Below are 22,927 nucleotides of genomic sequence, written 5' to 3'. Positions count from 1 at the left end.
ACCTCTTTTCATTGTGTTTTCCTCTCTAGTGAACACTGACACGGAGACTGCAGTTGTAAATGTAACATATGGCAATAAGGACCAGGCTCGACAGTAAGTATCTTATTTACTTGTTAATGTTGTCTAACTTGCATTTTGGAAATAATGTTGTGGTTTTATATGCAACTTTGCTTCTAATTAATTTATTGATAAAACGATCATGTAAGCATTAACTTTTAAGAAGGTCTCTTGGTCTCTTTTTTGTGCTTTACCTTAATTTGTTATTTCTTGTCATCAACTTTTCTTGCTCTTTGATTAAGAAGAAATTAGTAATTTTTAAAATTGAAAATTTGGGTAAAATTTCTTGATTGGGGAGGGCAGACAGTGATTTGTTGGTTGCAGAGGACAGGAGTTATTGCTTAATAACTTTTAGTTGCATCCTAAAAAACTTTGTGATGCCCTTTTACAGTGTTTGTTGTTCGTGTCTGTCTTCTGGTTAGCAGCTGCATTCTTCATCTGTGTTTTTCTGTTGTTTTGCTACAATTTTCTCCTAAACAATTTTTTTAATTAGGAAATTTAATGGTTCTTACAGACACAAAAGGTCATAAGTTATTTTAGGTATTCAGATTACCTGAGCTTGTTGACCTTGAGGTCATGTATTTTATGCTTGCTTATATCTTCGGTAATTGGTAACTTTTAATCTAGATATTAAAATTTAAAAATATAATGCTTAATGGTTGTATATTCTCTAAATATCCATGTTATGTGATAAGTTTCATTTTGCTTTTCCTCCACAAGTAGAAAAAGGACTTGTGTGTTCCTTAATTTTTAATCTGGTGATATAAATATATTTTTCCCCTCTTTCTAGCCATAACAGGTTAAACAAAACCAAACCCATGCAATAGCCTACAATGAGCTTTTTATTTTAACTTTGAAATTTCTGCCACCTTGTGGCTAACTAAAATCAGCAGTTAAGATGCAGAGTATGCTTATGGTATGCATTAATTCATAATTACAAATGAAATAATATTTGTACATATAATTAAGTAATTATGACTTCTGTGTAACTTGAATGCAACACATGCATTTAATCTTTTAAAGTGTTAGGTTACTTGTTAATATATTCTAAGCAAATGTGATGGGAAACTTGTGTCAGTGGTGTCTCCTGTGTACACTGGAGTGGAGGGAAACAATGTTCTACTTGAATTCAATACTTTTCTCAAAACCTGAATTGTTCAACAAGTTCTTCAGGTTCTTCTGTTGGTTTTAATTCTGTTGCACACTAATTAAGAAAAATGTTGAATTTCTAGTTCTGAAGATACTTATTGTATACATTGATAGATTGTGCTACGTGTGCCAGTTCCTTCTTTGAAAATGTAAGAAGAAAGTACCTAAAATACCGTGGAGAGAAGAATGATACATATTTTTGAGCTAGTTTTTATGTGTAATAGGTTCCTGGACTTGTGCACTCGCTTCTGAAGTTGAAAATGACAGCATACAGTTTTCTCCCCCTCAAACTGTACTTGCTAAATTTTAAGGTAAATCCTGAGGAAATGCCGGGATAAGCCAAGATTGTGAAGAAGTGTCCAAGATAACTTTGTTTTGCATTGGAAATCACATGACAATAACTGAAAACATCTTGAGTCTGAAGCAGGTGAATTAGGATCCAGCATGAATGTTGGAGGAGGACCTGAAGTGACACAGGTTGAATGATGCCTTGGTTTGGTTTTCTTGAACAGGTAGGGCAAGTGGAGAAGCCTTGATTTGCTTTTATGAATGGTTTGATACAGACACGGGGTTTTCTAAGAGGATGAATCTATTTTCTGTCAGCTCAGATTGTCTCTGTTCAGGATGCAACCTTGCAACTATTTAGAACCCCCTAAGAGAAGTGGCTGGATAGAGATTTTTATTTTCTAGGCAAAAACTGTGAGGAACTGCAATGAAGAATCACTACAGGATCTGTGAGTGTGTTGCTTTTCTGTAGTGACTGTGGTGGTGTTTCAGTTGAATGGTTTTCCCAGAGATGACCTAGCTTTGCTTCTTGGAACTGGCTGTGGTGGACAGCAGTGACTGTGGAGGCGGAGTGGTATACGGGTGCCTATAGCTGATAAAAGGTAGTGTTGGTCAGCCTATGCAGTACAAGGAATAACAAGAACTGACTTTACTGAAAGCTGTTTAGTGTCGCTGAGCTGATAACAAACTTTGCATTTTGAAGTGTAGCTGTTTAGGTTAAATGATCTTGGCCATGACTTCTGGAGCAAACACTGTGCCATGAACTTTTCTATGCCTCTGCATACAGTGGGTCCCCAGTTCTAATTGTGCCTCTTCTGCACTTTTTACAACACATGTACTAACCTCACAAGTTAGCAGTGCTGGCTGACAAAGCAGGCAATGTTGATTACTTCCCTGCTGGATAGACTGTATGGCATTGCTGTGCTGGAGTGTGTACTAGTGATGCTATGCGGTGAAGGTATTGTAACACAATCTGGAGATATTTTTCATAAGCAGTTCTGAACAAGTGTGGTATGCATTGCTTGGAGGATGTTACTTTCGAACAAAACTTTTGGTTCCACCCAGCTGGGAAAGTGAGCCTTGCAAGTCTAATGGTTGTGGCAGAGGCCTTTTTTTCTTTAGGCTAGTTATGCAGTTACAGCATATTCAATATAGGGCTGCATCCAAAATTAACTTGGAAACTGAAGTCAGTGAAGAATGCTGCAATCCTGTTGAGAAATGAGTCTTGGACAGAGCACACAGCATGCAAAATCTGAGATGTGCGCAATTACTGACTTCTAGTTGGAATGGAGGTTTGTGACTTTGACCTGTTTGTAGTGATGCCTTTCTTTCCTAGCTGGACAGGCATGAGGCTGTCTTGGCAGGAAAAGTAGGGATGCTATTCCTCATCTTTGTGTCCAGATCAGGGGAGCAAGCGTGGCAGATGAGGTACTTGTGGGAAGCTCAGTAGGTTTGTGGAGAAGTGTACAGCAAGCACAGGGCCATGCATGGGCCTGGGAAAACCACCCTTCACTCTCCAGGACTGTGGGTGGTAGCAAGGAGAAGTCTGGAACTGTCAGGGCATCTCTGTAACTCCATCCTTGCCCTCCTTTCCTGCAAGCATTTGGGAGGGGGAAGCAGTGGTGGCTGTTTCAACTCAAACTGCCTCTCCCGCTATCCTTCCCAGAAGCTGAAGCGGGCCTCACAAAGCATGTGCATGCTGCTGTGGCGCACGCAATTACTTAACATGGAGGCAGGCTATGGGATATTTGGGAGAGAGTAGTTTAGAGGGTCAGGGTCAGAGCCTGGAGCCTGTGGTTCAGTGTGAACAACCCAACCAGCTGCACATAGGTACCGAGGCAGCTTGGGACTTGCTTGCTAAAGGGCACCTGCTCTTCTCCCAATGTTGATCCCTGATTGCAACCAGCAAGATCTGTTGACTGTGTCCTTGTGATGTGCTGCCACCTAAATTGTCTGTTATCTTCAAAAGTTACACCACCTCTTCTTTCCCTTCCCAGAATGTTCCAGTGTGTAGGTGTCTAGTGCATGCTACAGGGTTTAGCTCTACCCAGGATTTTGGAAGGGAAATTTTGTGCAAAGTTGGCCTTACATATATGGTGTAGGTGTATATTGTTTTAGTATGGGGCTAGGGGTTTATTTTTTTACCTTTTTAGCTCCGGAATGAGGGATGTGTTGGTTGCATCTCGTAACTGATGGTGTATTTTAAATGCAGGCTGCAATGTGAGTAGCTCAGGATCTGCATCTTTGCAGATATAAGTAGATATATTACTTTGAGTGTTAACACACTAGTGGTCACCTTTTAATTACAATACTTGCAAAAAGAAACAGGTGGTTTTTTTACCCTTCTCAGTGAACCACAAAGCTGTGTCTGTGCACACAACATGTACCCTTGATGAATGAAAAAGAGTTCACATAACTAATACTTTTACATGCCATCATGGGTCAGGGCTAATGTTGCCATAGGAACAATAATAGTGAAAATTCAGTGGTGTCTGATTATAAGCTTAGATTTATGTTTCGCTTTGGTTTTATTTTCAGAAATACTAATGAAAACTATATTTTTATTTAATGTAAAAAACCCCATTATGCCAAAGAAAAATTACCACGTATATCTGTCTTCTCAGTATGCAAATGTATCTGTTCAGGGAGGAAAAAAGAAAGGTGGTGTACGTACAAGCTGCATGTGGGAGTGAAATATGTTCTCCATCTAGTGCTTAGTGTCATCACGCTATCAATGGATGAATGATTTCCAGCACAAGACTCGGTGTTTTTACTGTTATTCATTTATCTAGGATGTTTAACCTCCACTAGCATCAGAAGGGAGAAGGCTGGGCAAAGATCATCTCATAGGGAGCTCACCAGAGGAGAGTGGTGAGATGTCATTTTGATGGGAAAAACTCAGGTGACTAATTTAGAAAATATTTGTTTAAAGGTTTCATTTTTATGTAGGGATCCTCTTACTTCTGAGCAGGTGCCATGTGAGCATAAGCCAGACTGCTGTACATCTTAGCAGGGTATAGGTAGTAGTCACTGTAGTCTCTTACTGAATTTGTTTTATTAAATAATTCTGAACTACACAGAGATTCCTGTGTAGCAGCTCTTGCTGGTATATGAAATGGAAACATTTTCCATTTCCACTAAATATTATTTTTTTTAAAGAAGACTTGGAGGAAGAGGGCAACTCTTAATGAGGAAGTTTACTGAATTTTTCTCCATCTTTGTCCTCACTAAGTGACTCTTAGTCTAGTGTCCTCACTTGCACTTAATCCTTGCCTAAAAGGTGGTCTGTGGGTTGTTTCAGCAGATACCAGTACTGCCCTTTGATAGAGGTAGACTGTATGGCTTTTATTAACTTGTGGTCATGGAAGGAGACACACACCACCCCCACCCCCCCCACCCCCCAACCCTGCTGGGAAGGCAGAGGTGGTGCTGTGGTTTGTACTTGATTTTCCAAGGTGCTCAGTTGGTGCCAGTATGGGCTTTACAAAAGTAGCTGGATTTCATATGCATTTGGTGGACTGCAATAATGATGTGATAACCTTGACTGAAACAGGTGCCACTAGTGTTTTGAAGAACTGCTCTTTCTTGCTTTCCCAGGGAGTGAGGGATGGCTATCCTGGTAGCAAGTGCTGCCCTAGATGCTGTTTTACATCTTTTATATTTTACATATTTTGCATCCATTTAGAAGACAGTTCTTAATCACTTTTTTTTGTTCCCTTTTCTGTTTTTTACTTCCCTCCCCTTCTGAAGTAGTGCCTAGATGCCTCTAAAATTTTGGACTTGTTACGATGCTGAAGGACTGCTGAGCCATGACCTTGCCTGATTCCAGCCCTATGTTTTGTGCCACAAAATTGATAAAAAATAAGTTTAGAAAGGTTAAAGATATATGACAATACATTAAAAACCTAGTGAAAACTGTCAGATGTTGGAATGTGAAAGCCAAAGTGACATTTCAAAAGCTCTAGGCTTGTGTCTTCTGTTAGAAATATACCAGAACTGTGTATTTGCTGTATCATGCAAAATGAGTTATCTTGGCATTCCCCTGTGTGTGCCCAAATCAGTGCAGAATGTGGGACCATCTACCCAGGAAATGTCAGTTACACAAAAGACTTGGGAGAGCAGTGTTTAATTATTGACTCTTCTGACTTCTCATCACTTGAACAAGTCAAATTATAAAACAAGTCCACCTATAAAATAAGGAGAACTCTGACTCAGAGGGTGAATTAGTTATTTTGAAGTTTTCTCTATAAATATCTAAACTAAATTAAACAAGTAATACTACTGTAGTATTATACTAGAGAATAGTCCTACACACACTGTAGTATGTCTAGTGTCTAACTAGAGAAGTGAACTTCAAAGCAGATTTACTTTCAAATACTTGCTCAAAAACAACCTTTCAAATATTTTTTCGGTGTGTTATTTTTACATGTCATCATATGGTATTGGTGGCCAGGGATTGTTCACTGCTGTGACATAATTGATTGTCCACAATGGCAAACAAATATTTCTCAGTTCCCTTTGAATTTAAGATACTTATAGTTATATAGAACCACTTAGGAATTTCCAAGTTGTTTTTAAGTAGAAAAATTCCAACCTTCTTTTCAGGAAAAGTATGGTGCATATATGTGCCAGTTATTGTTGTATAATGTTTGTTGTGAAAACATGATAGCTATGTAGCTTGTTTGCAAATAAAAAGCCTAGTCTTTTCTTCCCCTGCCACTTCTAAGCAAGAGTGAGAAGTCTTGTGCACTGTTTTAATGTAAGTTTTTGTATTAGTGCTGAGATTCTGGTTTAAGATGTTTTAAAGCCAGAGGAGGTCGAAGCATTTTGGGAAAGAAGCAATGTCTGAACTTGTCAAATGAATGCATGGGAGGGAATGAGTTGGGCTGGATGTCAATCCAGAGCCTACCAGCACGTTCACAAAATTGTTGGTACTCATCTCTCCAGTGTCCTGAGGTTTGATTTAAAAAAAAAAAAAAAAACAACAACAAAAAAACAACAACAAACCAAACAACAGGGCTTGTGCAACTGCACTGTCTGGTGATGCTGTTTCCCTCCCTGGAAGCAATTCAGCTTTTTGACTGATTTCAGTAAAACTCAACTCAGAGGTCTCAGATATTTGCAACCAGTGAGAACTTAGTATGTTCAGGTTGCATAAAAAGGAAAGGCTCTAGACCCCTTTTCCAAATATGATCTCCATGGAGAGAGATTTCAGCGAAATGCCTTTCAGACATTGGAAATTATGCAGAAACTAAAACTTAAGAGACAAATCCATAGGAACACAAGTTTCACTGGTCTGGCTGCTCACTGCCCTTACCGTTTTGCAAACATGGCTTTCTGTGTAATAAAATGCTCTTCAGAGTCTATGGAGTGAAAGTTAAGAAATATCAGCTTTGAAATAGCCTCAGCAAATTTTAATCCAGCTCTCTTTTGTCATATGTTGTAAGAGATTCTTCTGTTATGAGAGCAATTACTCTCTGTCCTGTTCCCAAGGGCCTGTGTCTCATTTTGTGAACAGTAGTATTTAATGAGCAGTGATCAGTTTTTCAACATTTTGTTTTCCTTGTTGTTCATTGACATTGCCTTGAGCCTTATTTATTACCAACCCTTATTAAACAAAGTGCTTCAAAGACACAAATTACTTGTTTTCTCATGAGCTCTTTACTGTCTGACTGGTGTATTTTGAGGATGCTGGTTTAACTACTGGGAGATGAGGGGCCTGTTATCCTCAGTACCCAGATACCACTGCTTACCTGCAAAGCTGCTGTTTGGTTTCAACAGCTGCTTGAGACCCAGACTCAATGGGACACCCAAGAGATGAATAGTACTTTTCACTTGCTACCTTTGAAAATTTGGGTGATTGGCCAGCATTGTAATCTATCTCTGCAGTAAAGGCAGGAGTACAAGTGTTCCTGAGTGTAGCATTTGATAAACTGGCAGTAACCACCTGCAAATGTGCGTGAATGGAGGCACTGGGTTAAGCTTCTGAATTTCAGAGGCCTTGCTCCAGAGCAAACAGTTATTGGAGCTTTTTAACAAAAGCGTTGGTGATTCTTTAATGTGAGATGGAAATCTCCTCACTCCCACTGCAGTTTTAATTTTAAATTTTATCTTTAAACAAAATCTGAGTAGTTTTTGGTCCAAGATTAAGCCTGACATTTATAAACCACCCCGAATCAATGAATGTTTTGATGATATCAATGTATTGCTTATAATCTGAAGAATATGCCTTCTATATCAAAACTTGAAATGTCTGTCTTGGGCATATGTATTAATTTTATACTGCTGTCTTACCAGTGTGTTGTGTGTAGCTTAGTTATTCCTACTGCTTCCTGGATCTTTATTTGTCTTGACCGTACTTTGAGTGGAAGATCTTCAACCCTCCAGAAATCTGTCATTTTTAAGTTTAAAGCTGTGCTCTCTCTGCAATGAGGAGATGACCAGCAGGTCAGGTTGACTTGCAAACTTGGCCCCACCTTAGGGCGGCTGTGCAGAGGCAGAACTGAGCAACTGGGTGGTTGTTCAGTGTGATGGACCGTGATGCCAAGGGCCTTATGTGCATTTGGGCAATACCCATCTGTCATATTTAAGAGGGCTCTGCTTTGCCTAAAAACACAAGAGAACTGTTAAAATGCCTTCTAACCTTTGCATCTATGAAGAGTTTAACAGATGCGTTGACTTTAATTTCCTGGTTAACTTTTAAACCTGCTTACAACATGGCTATTTGGTAAGTTGCAAGGTGCTGTCGCGGTCTGCTCAGTGGTGTTTCAAATGCCATTGACTGGCTTTGAATACTCTCTTTTCTGCTGAGAATGAACCACGAGCTGTCTTTCATATCTTTTTCTTTTTTTTTTTCCCCCTTCCCTGTCATAGCTATGTCAGTTATTGCAAAAACTCCAGCCAGATAGCTGTGCTGGCAAAAAACCTAACGAAGGTGCTGTGATAGCAGCTAAAAAGTTTTCCCTCTGGTGCAGCTTTAATTCTATTTGGGAAACTGATTTAAATTAAATCAGGCAAAAGAATGCTTTTGAGTGTATAAGCTCTGTCTTCTGTGAGGTTTTGCTGATAGGATTGCACCAGCAAAACCTTTAAAGTGCACAGAAGCCCAGAGCAAGCAAGAACTAACTTGTAGTCTTTAATATGGCAACTCTTTTTAAAGTTGTGTAATCAAAATCTTGACTGGAGAATTTTGAATGTAACTTTTCATCTTGAAACTTGGAAGTTTTTAGCTTTGTCATGTGATTTAGAATGAGCAGAAGTCTATATCTGAATGACTTGTCATTTCATAAGGCCCTGCATGTGATTGTGATTTTTTTTTTCTCCTCTCTCTTCCCCTTTGAAAATGAACAGAGCAATAGAAAAACTGAATGGGTTTCAGCTTGAAAACTATTCCTTAAAAGTTGCATATATCCCTGATGAAATGGCAGCCCAACAACCTCCGCAACAACATCCCCAGGGAAGACGTGGATTTGGACAGAGGGGTCCTCCAAGGCAAGGGTCACCCGGTGCAACCACAAGGCAGAAACCACAGTCGGACGTTCCTCTACGGATGCTGGTTCCCACGCAGTTCGTAGGAGCCATTATTGGGAAAGAAGGAGCGACAATCAGAAACATTACAAAGCAGACACAGTCCAAGTAAGTTATTTTACAGTACTGCAATTGTAAGCTCTAATACTGTGTCCTCGTCTCCCACGTAAAGGAAACTTGTAAAACTTCACAACTAACCTGTGTGGTCAGAGAGCAAATGAAGATAACAATGAATAGGAAATCTTTAGCAAGATTTATTTAATGACTAGATTCTGCCCTTGACACAGCTTCAAATACTAGCTGACTTGTTTCTCCCTTAAAAAAAAAAAAAAAATTAGGCAGTACTAGTAGGAAGGTATTTGATGCTGAAGAGTTTACTTACAGATGTGCTAATAAGGTTTTGGCACAAAAAGTGAAACAAAGACATGTAGTATGTTGGTCTGTGGGACATACAGTCAATGTAGTGACATACCTAAGTGTTTATTCTAGTTTTAGTTTAATTTAGGCCATTCTTAAGATTATAGAAGTTTTCAATTCAAGGGGGGGAGGAGAGTATGTGAAGGAAAAAATAACCTTCTTATCTCCTCTCGCTATTCCTTATGCCTCACCCCCATGCATTTCTGGTGAATACATTTGTTGCTATTAAGTTGCAGACCACACCAAAACACAGATTAAAAAAATGAATGGGAGGGAAAAAGCAAGCTAAGTGACCTAAGAAGTGTAAAGCACCAGGGTCTGGAGATGCTGAAGGAGATCGTTCTCAGTGTGTGTTAAATCCCTACCCATGAGGAAAATTTCGGTGCAGCTGCAGAGAGGGCTGGGCATCATATTGAAAGAACTCTTCCAGGATACCCCTAAGAGTGGAGAGTGAAAGATGCTGCTTTCAGCAGTACATTGGTATGAGCCCTGAGATCTAGCTACATCAGGAAGGACCTGGAAATGAGCCCTATGTGTATGAGCTGTATGAGGGGGGACGGCTTTAGTTTTAAGAGGAGTTAATGAGGATAAGGCAGTCCTCTCTAATTACATACACCACACACCCCCAACAAACAGGCTCCCCCTCCTCTCCCAAATCCTAGATGATCATGATGTGCCTTCCAACCTCTCATTAGCACGTAACCCAGGAGATTATTTGCTGTGTTTAACAACACAGGTTTAAGAGATTTGTGGTGTCCTGACAAGACTTGGTTGTGGTTTGCCTATGGGTAAACAATTTTTCAGGTGATATCTAAAACATCTAATTCTTGGACTATAAAAATCCCTGAAAACTGGCATAAGGAAAGCTTTTATCTCTTAAAAGAAGGCTGATTAGAGCAGAAATAATCTCAGGTTGCTAACTTTACAGATATGTGACTTCAAGAATGATGTTTTCATTAGTTTGGGGATAAAAAAAGAGATGTCACCTACTACTAGTTTCACCAAGGATTGCCGTGGGCTTCTTAGAAATTGTTACATCATGAAACAAAATGAATTTTCAATATCAGAAAGAACTGGGAAAAAAGTGGCTTATTGAAAAGCAGCATGGTTATTTAAGTTTGGAAACAGCTATGATTCAGGGGAGAGGTGAGGGGAGGAAGTAAAAATCAGAGATGGAAAGAATATGTGACCTGTAGTTAAGAGAGCAAATAATATCCAAGGCATTGTCTTAATGCAAGTGATAATTTTCGTTAAATTCCTAGAGCTAAATAAGCAGTGGTGTAGACTAAGGCTAGTAGTTTTAGGGTGCTAGAGAGTGGAGCTAGAGGAAAGGTAATGTAGGACAAATGTCAGGCTTAAAAAGCATAGGGAAGTAATGTTAAGGATGAATGCAAGTACTGTGATGATACTTGCTACCGGAGAAGTGCTAGGAAACTCTGTTGCTGAAATCGTCAAAAAAGAGAAGATGGGACAAAGCCTGACTGTACTGTAGCTGCACAGTCACTGTTAGTGGAGTGACAGGACTGGTGCTAGAGCATTCGGAAAGCTTGACGAAATGTTGTTCTTCAGTGGTTTACCACATTGTCTATCTAACAACTCCCCTGAATATCTTAAAGGGGGTTTAATGAGGAAAGGAGATCCCAGTGTCCACAAAGACAGGGTTTGGCTGGTGAAATCAAGATAGGAGAGGCTTTTTATAGTACGCAAAAATAGTATTTAGGAGATGTGTAAGTAGCTGTATACTTTGTAAAATTAAATCACTTAAATGTACTCAGTGTTAGCTCAAAATAAATTAGTTTTATGAGAGTTGGAAATATGCAAGTCTTTACCACACAGTACATGGTTACAGTTAGTGTTTTTCTTTCAAGAATTGATATTCATCGTAAAGAGAATGCAGGTGCTGCTGAGAAACCAATTACTATCCACTCAACTCCTGAAGGCTGCTCAACTGCTTGTAAAATTATTATGGAGATCATGCAAAAGGAAGCTCAAGATACTAAATTGTGAGTAAAAAGCATTTCATTGTGGAACCATTAAAAATTCTGAATTCATGTTGACTCTATTTAAAGATCTAGTCTCTAAAAAACTCTTAAAAAGTGAATCCATTGCTATTATCCATATTTAAGTAGGTAAAGGAACTAAGACTTTTACTTTCAGGACATTCCACTTGCTTAATTAGCCCCAGCACACATTTATGTTTTCAGGCATTGTCTGGCTGTGATTTTTGAGGTGAACGGGAGCAAATATTGGAGTTTCTTCAGCAACTAATAGCTTTTAATCAGAGTGAGCATAAAAAGTTGTTAGCTCTCACTAAAAGCTTTTAAGCTATAGATGATAGTGCTGAAATGTGCATTGTACTTCGACTCATTTTGCTTCTGGTATAAACATGTGTAAGTGCATGGGAGTTGTAGATAAATTTTATTTTCACAGAAGTGTCTAAAACATGCATAAAAACTTGCACTCTGGTCTCCAAAAGTCTCACTGGGTGTAACCTCCATTACAGTACAGAAGAAATTCCCTTGAAGATATTGGCACATAACAACTTTGTTGGCCGACTTATTGGCAAAGAAGGAAGAAACCTGAAGAAAATTGAACAGGATACAGATACTAAAATCACAATATCTCCGTAAGTTTTTGGTGGCCTAATCCTTTGGTGAGATGTCTCAAATAGTAGCAATACCACTGTGGTACATTCAGGTGCAGAGTTCTTACAACAATATCGTGTGTTTTGAAGGCTGAGAAAACAGCCTTTCAGAGGCCTTTCCATAATGTGGATTAAACTGTTACTTAAGCTCAGCTAAATTTAATGTAAACAGTGAGTCTTCACTGTAAACTCAGTCAAGAGCAAGTCTAAAAATAACATAGGCTATGTAAAGCCTGTCTTAGACTATATTTTAAGTGTTGGTTGTTTTTAACATATTATACCATATGTAATGATGAGTGTTTGAAACTATAAGCCTGGATCAGTTCTGAGCTATGTGTGAAAATGAGTGAAACTAGTGATGTTTTAGTTTCTGGTATAGATTAAATTTTTGGACAAGAGGGAAGGAAATAAAATTAATATTGAAAGAGAATTTTTAGTGGCAGTTCTGCCCCTCTTGGCCACTAACAGCCAAACTGGGGTACATCAACTAGTCTGCTTCACCATAATGGCTTTTAGTCTGTGAGTTTGTGAAGGTAAATGAGACCTGTGCAAATTTAGCTGAGATTAAACAGGAGTTTTCAACTTCAGTGGAAATCTGCAAATCACTGATTAGATAAACATCTCTGTAGGAGCTTGGTTGTTAGTAGTAGTTTTACCCTGGAGTAATATCTTCAGAGAACCTCCTGTTTTGAACAGCGAATACTCCGGCATGAACTTTAAAGCATTTGAGGGCATCCTGCACTTAATCTTTAGTCAGAAAGGGTGAGAATAAGCCTTATAGGCTGTAGAAAAGGGAGAAAGTTTGGAAGACACATGCAGATGTTTGAAGAGGTGTGAATACATACAGTAGAAAAAAAAAGTATATTGCAGAAAATAGCTTCCTTGCCTTTATTTGAGCTAAGAGAACTCCTCAAAAAGAACACATTCAAAATTGAGTGAAAGAACCTGAGACCTTCATGAAGGTATGTAGACTTTTATGGAATTGGTCTGAGCCCGAGAAGTGAATCAATTGGAGAAGCAGCACCCAAATAAGTGTGTTTCAAGAATAGGTTTTGTAAGGCCACCATGCGCTCTCAAATGTGTTGGCATGAACGTTTTGTTTGCAAACAGTACACAGGCTGTTAATGTTATTTATTAAAGGAAAGAAAATATGTACAGGGTAAATGGGATAATGGTCTTCATTCTGTGAAACCAACTTGTCTTCATTGATGATAATAGAACACATTGTCTGTAAACACTTGCAGAATATTTTTTTAATTTAACAAGTTAATGGTCTATTTGCATTAAAATCTTGGCCTCAAGATTATACTTGTGATGCTATGCCTGAAATAGCCCCATGAAGTCGCCTGGTTTAATCGGTGCATAACAGAGAGCATGTATGCCCATTGATTCTGCTTTGTCTAATTAGTCTTTCTCCTGATCTCTTCATTTAGGCTTTTTGGTAAGCTTGTCCATAAAGTTAAAGTAAGGCAGCTGGTTTGGGAAAGTGTTTCCTCTCTTCTTTGGGGTGTTTTCCACCACTTTCCTTCCCGAGGCAGTAACTCAGTGCTCGCCCACTGGAAACTTAGATTGCTTTGTGGATGCATTTTGTGCTTGCTGCTGCTTAGCTGAGATGTGCAGGTTGCCACGCTGCCTGCTGTGCAAGAAAGCAAGCCTTGCATGCTGCTTCCTCTCTCCTTCCTGCCATGGACTTCCTCACCTCTCCTGCATCCTGCTCTGACTTTTTTTTTTTATCTTCACCTCTTCAACTCACTTTTTCCCAGTACATAGATAATGTCATGGCTTCCCAGTCAGTTTCTTCCATTTTACCATAGTAGGTCAGCATTTGTTACCTAACAAATCACTAGTTTCATGCTGTAACACTTTCATTTTCCCCCGAGGAGTTACTAATGTTTTGCAGCAAATGTTGACTTGCAGACAGATTTTGGTTCTACCATTATGAGGATTTGGAGGCTCTCCTGCAGTTTCACTGAGGGTTGGGGTTTTTTTTCCCCCTCCTCTCTCAAGGAAAGAAGTGGTCTAATGGTCTGTGTTTCTGGGATGTCTAAAATGTCTGAAGCCCTCTCTCTCTGTTAGTAGGGCTGGTGTGGAGTGTGAAGCTGAATGGTACTGCACTGCTCTGCAGCTCATGTTCCTGCTGAGCATGATGGTTTCCACCTTGTATTGCACCTAAGCACATCTCAACCATCTGATCCTAAAGCTCACTGCAGTGGTTTTTGTTGCGTTTGCTGTAAGGACAGAGTTTCTCCAGATTCTCTGTTTGAGCCCTGTTATGAATTGATATTGTGCTCTTTGGAGAGCAAACTCGACACGCTCAGATGTTGTTGCACTTGAATGATAAACCTGGATTACACTCCGGTGTTTGCTAATTAACTGGGTTTCTATTTCATTTGCAGATTGCAGGACTTGACACTCTATAATCCGGAAAGGACCATTACAGTTAAAGGCAGTATTGAAACTTGTGCCAAGGCTGAGGAAGAAATTATGAAGAAAATCAGGGAGTCCTATGAAAATGATATTGCTGCTATGAATGTGAGTTGCCTTTGTGACATGGACTCTTTATGGAACTAGAATCACAAAAATTTAGGTGTGAGGAATCTCTGGAGGTTACCTGGCCCAGCAAGGGTGTTGACCTATATAGGGCCTGCTTTGAGGTTAAATGAGGTTGTATAGGGACTTGTCCACTCCTGAACATCTCCATGAGTGGAAATTCCACAGTCTCTCTGGGCAGCCCATGCTCTGTCTTAGTGCTCTCATGGCAAAGATTTCTTTCCTAATACAATATCAGAATTTCCCTGTTTGCAACCTTCTCTGTTGCCTCTTGTATTGATTCACAGGGCTTGGGTGACTTTTTAAAAAATTATTTATTTATTTATGCTATTTTAATGAAGGCTTTTTCTGGTTTGCTTTGAGTAGGGGAATTGAGAAATTGATTTAGATTGAATGAGCACTTTTTCTTGTTGCAAAAACCTTAAGGAATGTGTGTTCATGTACTATTGTGGTTTTATGTGCTCTAGTTTGTATATGTTTCTTAAAGTAGTGGTTCCCAGTCTCTTCGATGTGTTAAAAGCACATCAACATATGGAAGAAGGATCTCTCTTGCTTTCAAGTATTTAATTTAAGAAGGTTTTATTAAAGTTTTTCTTGATATAGGTGATAAAGGCATTTAGTTATTCAAAGATGATTGGTGATTATATAATAAAAACAACACACCTCATTAGTTTGCCAAAGTATTACTAACACATATTGAGAAATGATCGAGTTTTTTGATAAGCTATGAAGAGCTTTTTGTGTGTGTATCCAAATCTTTGGTATAGAATCAGACTGGAAATATTTTTTCACTTTACAGTAATCTTTGATTTTCTAGAAATGGTTGTTCTGTGTGGTTTTCCTACCAGCTGGAGAAAATATTCTCCCTGCTTTTCCGCTCCCTCCCACACTATAAACAAATTGCATGACATAAACTACACACAAGGACACAAAGTATTTTATAAGGGTCCATTTTTGCTTCATATAGCAAGCAGGAACATGGGGTGAGCTTGAAGCTGCTCTGCTATTTGGCAAAAGTATGGTAAGCAGAAAGCTACCTCTGTTACTGGATGGATTTAAGGTTTTGTTTGTAGTGATTATTAGGGTAGTTTTTTTAGCTGGTGAAGTCTTGGGGATTTTTTTGGTGTCTTGTGATTGGCTTATCTTGATGGCCTGAGATGGTGTTTGTCTCTAGCTGAGACTAAAGCATAGTCATATTACTGGGCAATAATCTGGAAAAGTTAAAAAAGGTATTAACAAGTTTTGCATCGTGAACAAAAAAGCTTCCTACCAGATTATGCTGCCACTTTTCTCAGGTGTGGCCAAGGCAGGCACATACAACTTCATAGTTGTTACTTTCTCTGCAAACTCTGGGGGTATCTTACTTTATCATTTGCAAGGCATGGGAGGGAGGATGGGGTTGAAGTGTGGCATATAGCCCCAGTGTATGAGAAGTCAGGGCTTGTGTATGGGCTTTGTCTGTTTCTACAGGGCTGTCTCTTTAGTATAAAGCCAAAACTATTGTATTATTTATCTGGTAATTTTGTTCACTCTGAAAATAAACTGTACTGTTGCCTGAATTTCTTGCTATAAAGTTTGTCATATATTTACCAGTTAAGTTGTAGCAAGTGATTCCCAGCTGCCTTTCCTAGTACATGTTTTTAATTGGTATGTGCATATGTCTAGGAAACAGGTTTGAAGCAGAGTCCTTGGGGTAATGGAAATTAATTTTTTTTTTTAAATAACATACTGACATCTTCCTAAAAGGTTAATAGCCTATGCCAACTAGCATTTTGATTAAAGTTAATAACCAGGATTGTAAATCTTAAATAACTCTTCTGCCATTGCAGCTTCAAGCACATTTAATTCCTGGATTAAATCTGAATGCCTTGGGTCTGTTCCCACCTTCTTCTTCAGGAATACCACCTCCTGCAGTGAGTGTTGCTTCCGCTGCTGCTGCTGCTTCGTATCCACCATTTGGGGTAAGGGAAGTCTCTCATTTTGGATGGTTAGTGGATGGTGGTACTAATCTGTACAATGCTGCTATTCAAAATTAATCAGTTTGTTGTATTTTTGCCAAATCACCTCAAAGACCTGGGAGCAGTGGTTTTAGTAGCTGTATTCTGTCAGTTTTCTAAATGTTGTCTGTCTGTATTCCTGCTTGCATGCTGAAAATATTTCATGTGTCTGCAGTTGGGAGCAGGCATTCATTGGTCACTTGGTGAAATGCTCAGTAAAACCAGAAAATGATGTTTCTTAGAAAAGTATTAGATCCTATTTTCTAGAGAACTTGAAATGTTATAGAAGGAAGTCTCATATAAAATACAATTGCAAATTCCAGCATTTTTAAAATTCTATTCCTGTTGATATGTAAGGGGAAAAAAAATCTCTTGCCATAGAGCTGGGATCTACATGTAGCTAAAATGTTTGTTTGAATGTAGTAGTTTTAAAAATAAGAAAAAGCCTTTTATAGAAAAGCACTCTTGAAATGCAGTATTCCTAAATATATAGGATTTAAATTCCATAGATTAATTTCCAGAGAGCTGTGATTTACTTGCCACGTTGCTCTCTAAGATACATGTGAAAAAGTTCAATAGAATCTTACTTAAATGCAGTGCTGATTAATAATCATACATGAGGTCTTTTGCTATGGAGCAGAAGATAATTTTTTACATCAGAAAGCTCAAGAGTCTTTCTGGAAAGAGATGGTGCTTTGCTGTTCAAGAAAAGACAACCTCGTCACACAGAGAAGGCAATTTTTCATCTCTTTCCTGTTTCTGGTGGTGATTGTTGTTAACAACTCAATGGAAGATGAATTATCAAAATAAACTCTAACAAGTAGATGGCAGACCTTAAAAACTCTGACATGGCTGACTTTGCCCTCTTCTTTGTTCAACAATAACATCTAGAAAGCTAAGTCTGAGACTCTTAATTGAACTAGAAAAGTGAAAATGTAGCACAGCACACTGAACTTTATCAAATAACTCAAGTGGGTCTATATATATTGCACTAAAGGGTAGTTGTTGCCTAAATATTTTTCCCAGAGGAAGAAGCCAAGAAAATGTCGCTGTGAGGAACAGGAAAAATTCCACACTCGTAGCATTGTTTGTGGGAATGAACAACTTGGGTGTTATGAATGTATTATAAACAATATTGAGTATAATAGTGGCTTTATCAGGAAAAAGTGCTCCAATGAAAACTACAACGGAAATATGTTTATACTCAGTTATTTTATTGTTAATAGCAGTGCATCTATGACACAAATTCTCCCTGCCCCAGTCCCCTGCGCTTTGATTAGAGTGGCAAACTAAGCTTAAAAATGCAAGTTTCTGCTTCATTGTATTTTATAAAATACCATCTATGGTAATGGATTGCATCAATTTATTTCTTCTTTAAGAGAAACTAGAGGTGATTTGTTAACAGCATATAACATTCTTTACTTCAGCGGTAACGAAAAGTGTAGCTTTTTCTGTTACTCCAGATTTGCAAACTACCTTGCTATTCTTGAAATTTGTACAGTAAGCCTACAGTTCTGTTCCTTACTTGGTTTATTTTCTTTCCCACTTTTTCATTTTGTTGTGGTTCTTTCTTGCCTTTGCTTTAAATATGCACCTAAACAGTGCTGAATTTGGGGATTTCAGTCTTATTCCTGTCTGCCCCTCTGTTGCTAGTGCACCTTTATCCTCTTGCCAAGATGTGTATCTTTGGCCTGCTAGGATCTCTGGCACTTTGTGTTTCTGGAAATAAGATAGTGGCAACATCTGGAAAAAGGCATCAAGAAACAAGTGTCATTGTGCCAAAGTGTAGAAACTTTGCAGCTGGAAGGACCACGCTATCTGAACTCTCTCTTGCTCCTGTTCATGATGTTTGCTCACTCCTCTCAATAAGCTTTCATTCCAGATAGTCTAGATGACAAGCTAACATGCAAAAAGAAAGGACAAACTCACACATTCAGAGGAAAAACTCTGATGTCTTTTGTGGAGGTTGGGGGTGGTACCAAGACAGCCCCTGAGCCTGACAGGAAGGGCTTCTGAAAAAATGCATGAACAATTGAAACTATTTTACCTTTTTTTACTTATATGACCTTATCTGGAAAAGAGCAGGTGGTTCTGTGTGCTCCAGGCAAGTTAGCCCCTCAGATTACTTTGAGTTCCTCTTGGAAAGAGGAAAAAAGTATGAATTTATCTTTAAATGGATGCAGTTTCCCAGAAAACAAAGTTGTTTTTTTTAACTTTATTGGACAGAGACTTTTAAATCTTGTTTGTATATGAAGTTAGTTTCTGTAATTTCTGAGTTTTACTCCTCTAATTCTTTTTGTCTCTAGTAGAATAATTTTTAAGACACTGATTAAATAGGGTATAGGGGCATGTAGGAGTAGAAGGAGCGAATGGAAAGGGCTGGCTCTATTTTAAAGAAGAAAAGGAAACCATTTGAAACTCTAAGGGTAACTGTAGAGGGGGATCTAGGAAAGTGCCTAAGGGATTTAAAAAATAAAAATCTGTGTGAGTAAAAGAGGTTTCAAGAAAGGAGGTCTTTAGAAGAAGCATTAATGACAAAATCACAGGGACACTTCATGTTCATTTACTTATGAGCTATTTGTTACCAAGTTCCTTGTTTTGGCAAAAGTGTTTGGGCAACCCAAGTCACTTTAACTTGTTTTGAGTGGATGTCCTTGTATGCTTGTGAGTACTGGTTAGCTGGCATTGAGGATATCCCTTTCAGGCAGGTGAAAATCCTTTCTGAAAACACTGCTGGCATTGGGGTGTAAGAAGTGTATCCTGCTGCTGTTCTTGCTTTATTTTATTCAAATTTTACCTTCTGCTCAGAGCTGGACATGGGTGGCTCTTCCCTGTCTCCTGTTTGTTTGACTGAGCAAAGGTGTGTTCCTCAGCAATTTCAGCTACACTATCATCAGGGGCCTCTTGTCATCTAATGTCACCGAAGTCCTTTTGTGAATGTGTGCTGACAAACCATATAGTGAGCCATGGGACCCCACTGTGATGTGCCTGAGGGTTATGAAGCCTTTGTTGGAATACCTTTGAATGTACGCACCCTTTCTTCACCTTGTTGTGGGGATGGACTTAGAAGCAGCTCTCCCTTGGGTCAAAAGAGGTAGGTGGGTGAGCTCTGGGGATTTGCAGAAGAGTTTCTATGTGGAGCTGATCCTTCATATGTATTTTCAAGTGATAAGGTGTTGCTGTGACCTTCTGTAGAACTTGTTCCCAAGGAAACTGAGGTGTCATCTTAATTATTGAAACAAGTGTCTGTCACATTCCTGATGCTGCTTTTATATATGGGTGGAAGGAGAAAAATCTGTGTAGTAAACAGACCTAGGATTTTGTTATATTGCCAGAGCTTAAAATGACAGGTCTGAACACCCATATATTATACAACTGTAGCCAAGTATTCCTAAAACTACATATTCAGGAGCTTGGGACTGAGTAATTAAGCAGGTTTTGCTGTGTTAACGTAACCTGTGCCATGCTTCATCCTCTCCCTCTTCATACAAAAGTTAAAGGCGTATTTGATAAGAGCGTAAACACTGTTGTTCAGCTGCTTCAGGAATAGTCCAGTGTCATAAACCTGGGAGATGATGTTATCAAGCACTGGTTTACATTTAGCTCCTTGGACTGGGTCATGTTCAGAAGAACAATTTCCACAAGACTGAGAGAGCTCATTTTATACGGTCCTTCTCTACGATGGTTCACACTGGTGTATAACAACAAAGTCTTACTGCATAGAGCCTCATCTAATTAAATCTAATGAGATGCAGTTTGTTTTACTAAGAATCTGGTTGATGCTTTACACTTGGTCCTGACAGTAGAGTCCATTCAGGAAGGCACAGGCTCTCCCTGGTACCTATCTATTTAGATAAAAGCATATGTGTGTGCACTTGTCTGCTGCACATGGCTAACAGTGTCTGAGCACCCCATCTAGTTCAGGCTAACCATTCTCTTTTTTTGTGTTTTCCTATCACTAGCAATAATTCTTGATGTTGCAAACATATAATTTATTTGGAAAGTCCAAGCTCTTGCTTGCCTGTTTAAAGCACTCGTTTTGTGTAGCCCTTTAAAAAGGGATGCAATGGAATTGCATATTGTGTTTTGATTCCTGAATTTTCCTATCCCTTTTTGCAAACACTGAAGATCTGTATACTTTTTTCTGGTCTCCTAAAAGATGAGTAAATTGCAACATGTGAGAATCATTGAAAGGTTTTTGAGGGGAGAGTAGGACTTAATAAAAGTCTATCTTAAGAATATTAGGATTTAAAAGTTATTTTTACTGTCAAGTAGGCATGATTTTTCTCTTATGATCCTAGTGATATGATAAAATCAATGGGGTCTTTTGAATGCATGCCCTTGTGTGACCATACTAAGGACCCATAGCCTTTTTGTGCCTATTTGTAGCTGATGTCCCATCCAGCTGCTTTGGGGCCTGGAAAACCACCACTTTCTGCTTACCCTTAAATCTTTCTCATTAACTCTGCAGTTTATTGCTTGTGTGTATTGCAGTTCTGACACAATTGCAAGTAGTTTCTTTATTCTGTCTGTTGTCGCTTGTAATGAGTGTCATGCTGAGCACCTGCACAAAGAATTGGGATTTGTGAGGAGAGTAAGATTCTGCAAAAGTGGATATGCCCTGTGCTTGTTTTCCAGAAGATATGTTGTCACAGAAAATGTTTTAGGAAGTATCCCAGCCAAACTGCTTCAGATGTAGTGTTGTACTGCTCAGAGCTGCTTTGAAGTTGTCTTCTGAACTTTGGGGAGAATATGCATATACTTGTGTTTCAAGAATAGAAGTTTGTTCTCATGCAACACTGAATATTTTAAAGCTCCACACAAACAAGAAATCTTTGTCTTAGAGTTCAACTGTGTACAGTCATGCAATTAAATACACCTGGCCCATCTGGTGGGCTTAAGCAGGTTGTACCCTTCCTTTTATAATTGAAACTTAGCAGGTTTAATTCTACATGTGACTGAATTTCTTTTGTAGCCTTTGGGTTTGAAATATGGCATCCCAAGGGTATGGAGGAAGGAGGGCTTAACCTGTGGAGAGCTCATCCTGCCCTCGAATGTCCTGAAACAGAGTGGTAGAATTAATTCTCTGTTGCATAACAGATGTACTCAAACATATAGGAAGGTGAGAAGTAGACAACTTTCCTCCACAAGAGGAGTTCACATCAGCTGCTCTCCTGGATCTATAAGGTCCTGTAAGAGACAGCTGAACTTCTGCTGTGTGAAAGTTAAATAAGGTGAAAGAGACACTCCTCCACTTGCAGTAGGAATGCTTTCTCTACTGGACTTTTTGCATACCTGTTGTAGCTTCTTGAAGCTCTACCCTCAAAATGCACTCTTCCTTACCTTTTCTTTAGCGTCCCAGTTAATTTTCAGCTTGTGATATGTATAAAGGCTTCTAGGAAGGAAAAAGGGGGGGGGAGCAGTTTCCTACCAAGAAATCAAACCACATTTTTCTGATAACAAAGAAGTCTTGTACAGCTAGGCTGATAGGCTTATTTCCTTTACTCTTTTTGCCATCTCTTGAAGTTTTTTGTTGCAGGTGAGAATATGTCAATGGAAAACTTTTTCCTTAAAAGATGTTGTGGTTGAGAGAGATTCCTTCTTTTTTTCTCCAGTAATTTTCTTAAATAATGATAATAAAGAAGATATCTTCTATACCACATAGATGTAAGAGAAGAAATAACTGTATTGTGCTTTTGGCAGGAAAGAAAAGTAATTTAAAATGAAAAATTGCTTCATTGAGGGCCTTCATTGATGCCCTGAGCATAGATGAGAGACAAGGAAGAGGAAAAACTGTCCTATGTTTCCAGGTACTTTGACTCTTACTTGGTGGAGTTGGGCTCCTTTGGATGTCTGGGTTTGATAGGATTAGCTTGTGCAACTGTTTTCTCTAAACTACCCAGGGGTAGTAATGTATGTACACCTATAATGTGTGTAGTCGTAAGTGGCTTTACCCTAATTTGGCTAGCTTGTTAAGCAGTAGATATTCAGAGGAGCTGTCCTATAGCCAAAAGAGGATGTGGTTTTGGGGAGTGAAGAAGGCTTTGTCAGTGTTTATAGAAAATGGTTTTATGTCAGTGAAATGAAAACCATACGTGTACAGCACACACAGTCTCGAGGAGGGGACTGTAGGACAACAACATTGAAAAAATTACTACTAGCTAATTAGACTTCTTTTGAAGATTGTAACCTCAGTGCCTTGAATACACCTTTCCTGCTGCTTAGTTTCTTAAATTCATTAATGACGCATTTTTGACAACTAAGAAATTTGCTCCATGGTGCATAACACTGTGGGATTGTT

General features: G+C 38.9%; 1 protein-coding gene across 5 annotated transcripts in view; it reads left to right on the top strand.

Moving 5' to 3' along the window:
• IGF2BP3 (insulin like growth factor 2 mRNA binding protein 3) overlaps positions 1–22,927 on the top strand; it is a 113,964-nt gene that overhangs the window by 70,954 nt on the left and 20,083 nt on the right. For 2 of the 5 annotated variants that reach the window (XM_074898064.1, XM_074898062.1), the window contains exons 5-10: positions 30–93; positions 8,842–9,126; positions 11,304–11,438; positions 11,939–12,061; positions 14,476–14,611; positions 16,459–16,590. In XM_074898064.1, coding sequence (XP_074754165.1) covers positions 30–93; positions 8,842–9,126; positions 11,304–11,438; positions 11,939–12,061; positions 14,476–14,611; positions 16,459–16,590 — 875 coding nt within the window. Of the gene's footprint in view, positions 1–29; positions 94–8,841; positions 9,127–11,303; positions 11,439–11,938; positions 12,062–14,475; positions 14,612–16,458; positions 16,617–21,566; positions 21,581–22,927 lie in introns of all 5 variants that reach the window. The other 3 variants (XM_074898063.1, XM_074898065.1, XM_074898066.1) reach the window with 3 other exon arrangements.

This window comes from Athene noctua, chromosome 2, assembly GCF_965140245.1.
Source record: "Athene noctua chromosome 2, bAthNoc1.hap1.1, whole genome shotgun sequence".
Classification (NCBI taxonomy): Eukaryota; Metazoa; Chordata; class Aves; order Strigiformes; family Strigidae; genus Athene; species Athene noctua.
Note: the sequence above shows the minus strand (reverse complement) of the source record. Positions and strands in the feature narration are given on the sequence as shown.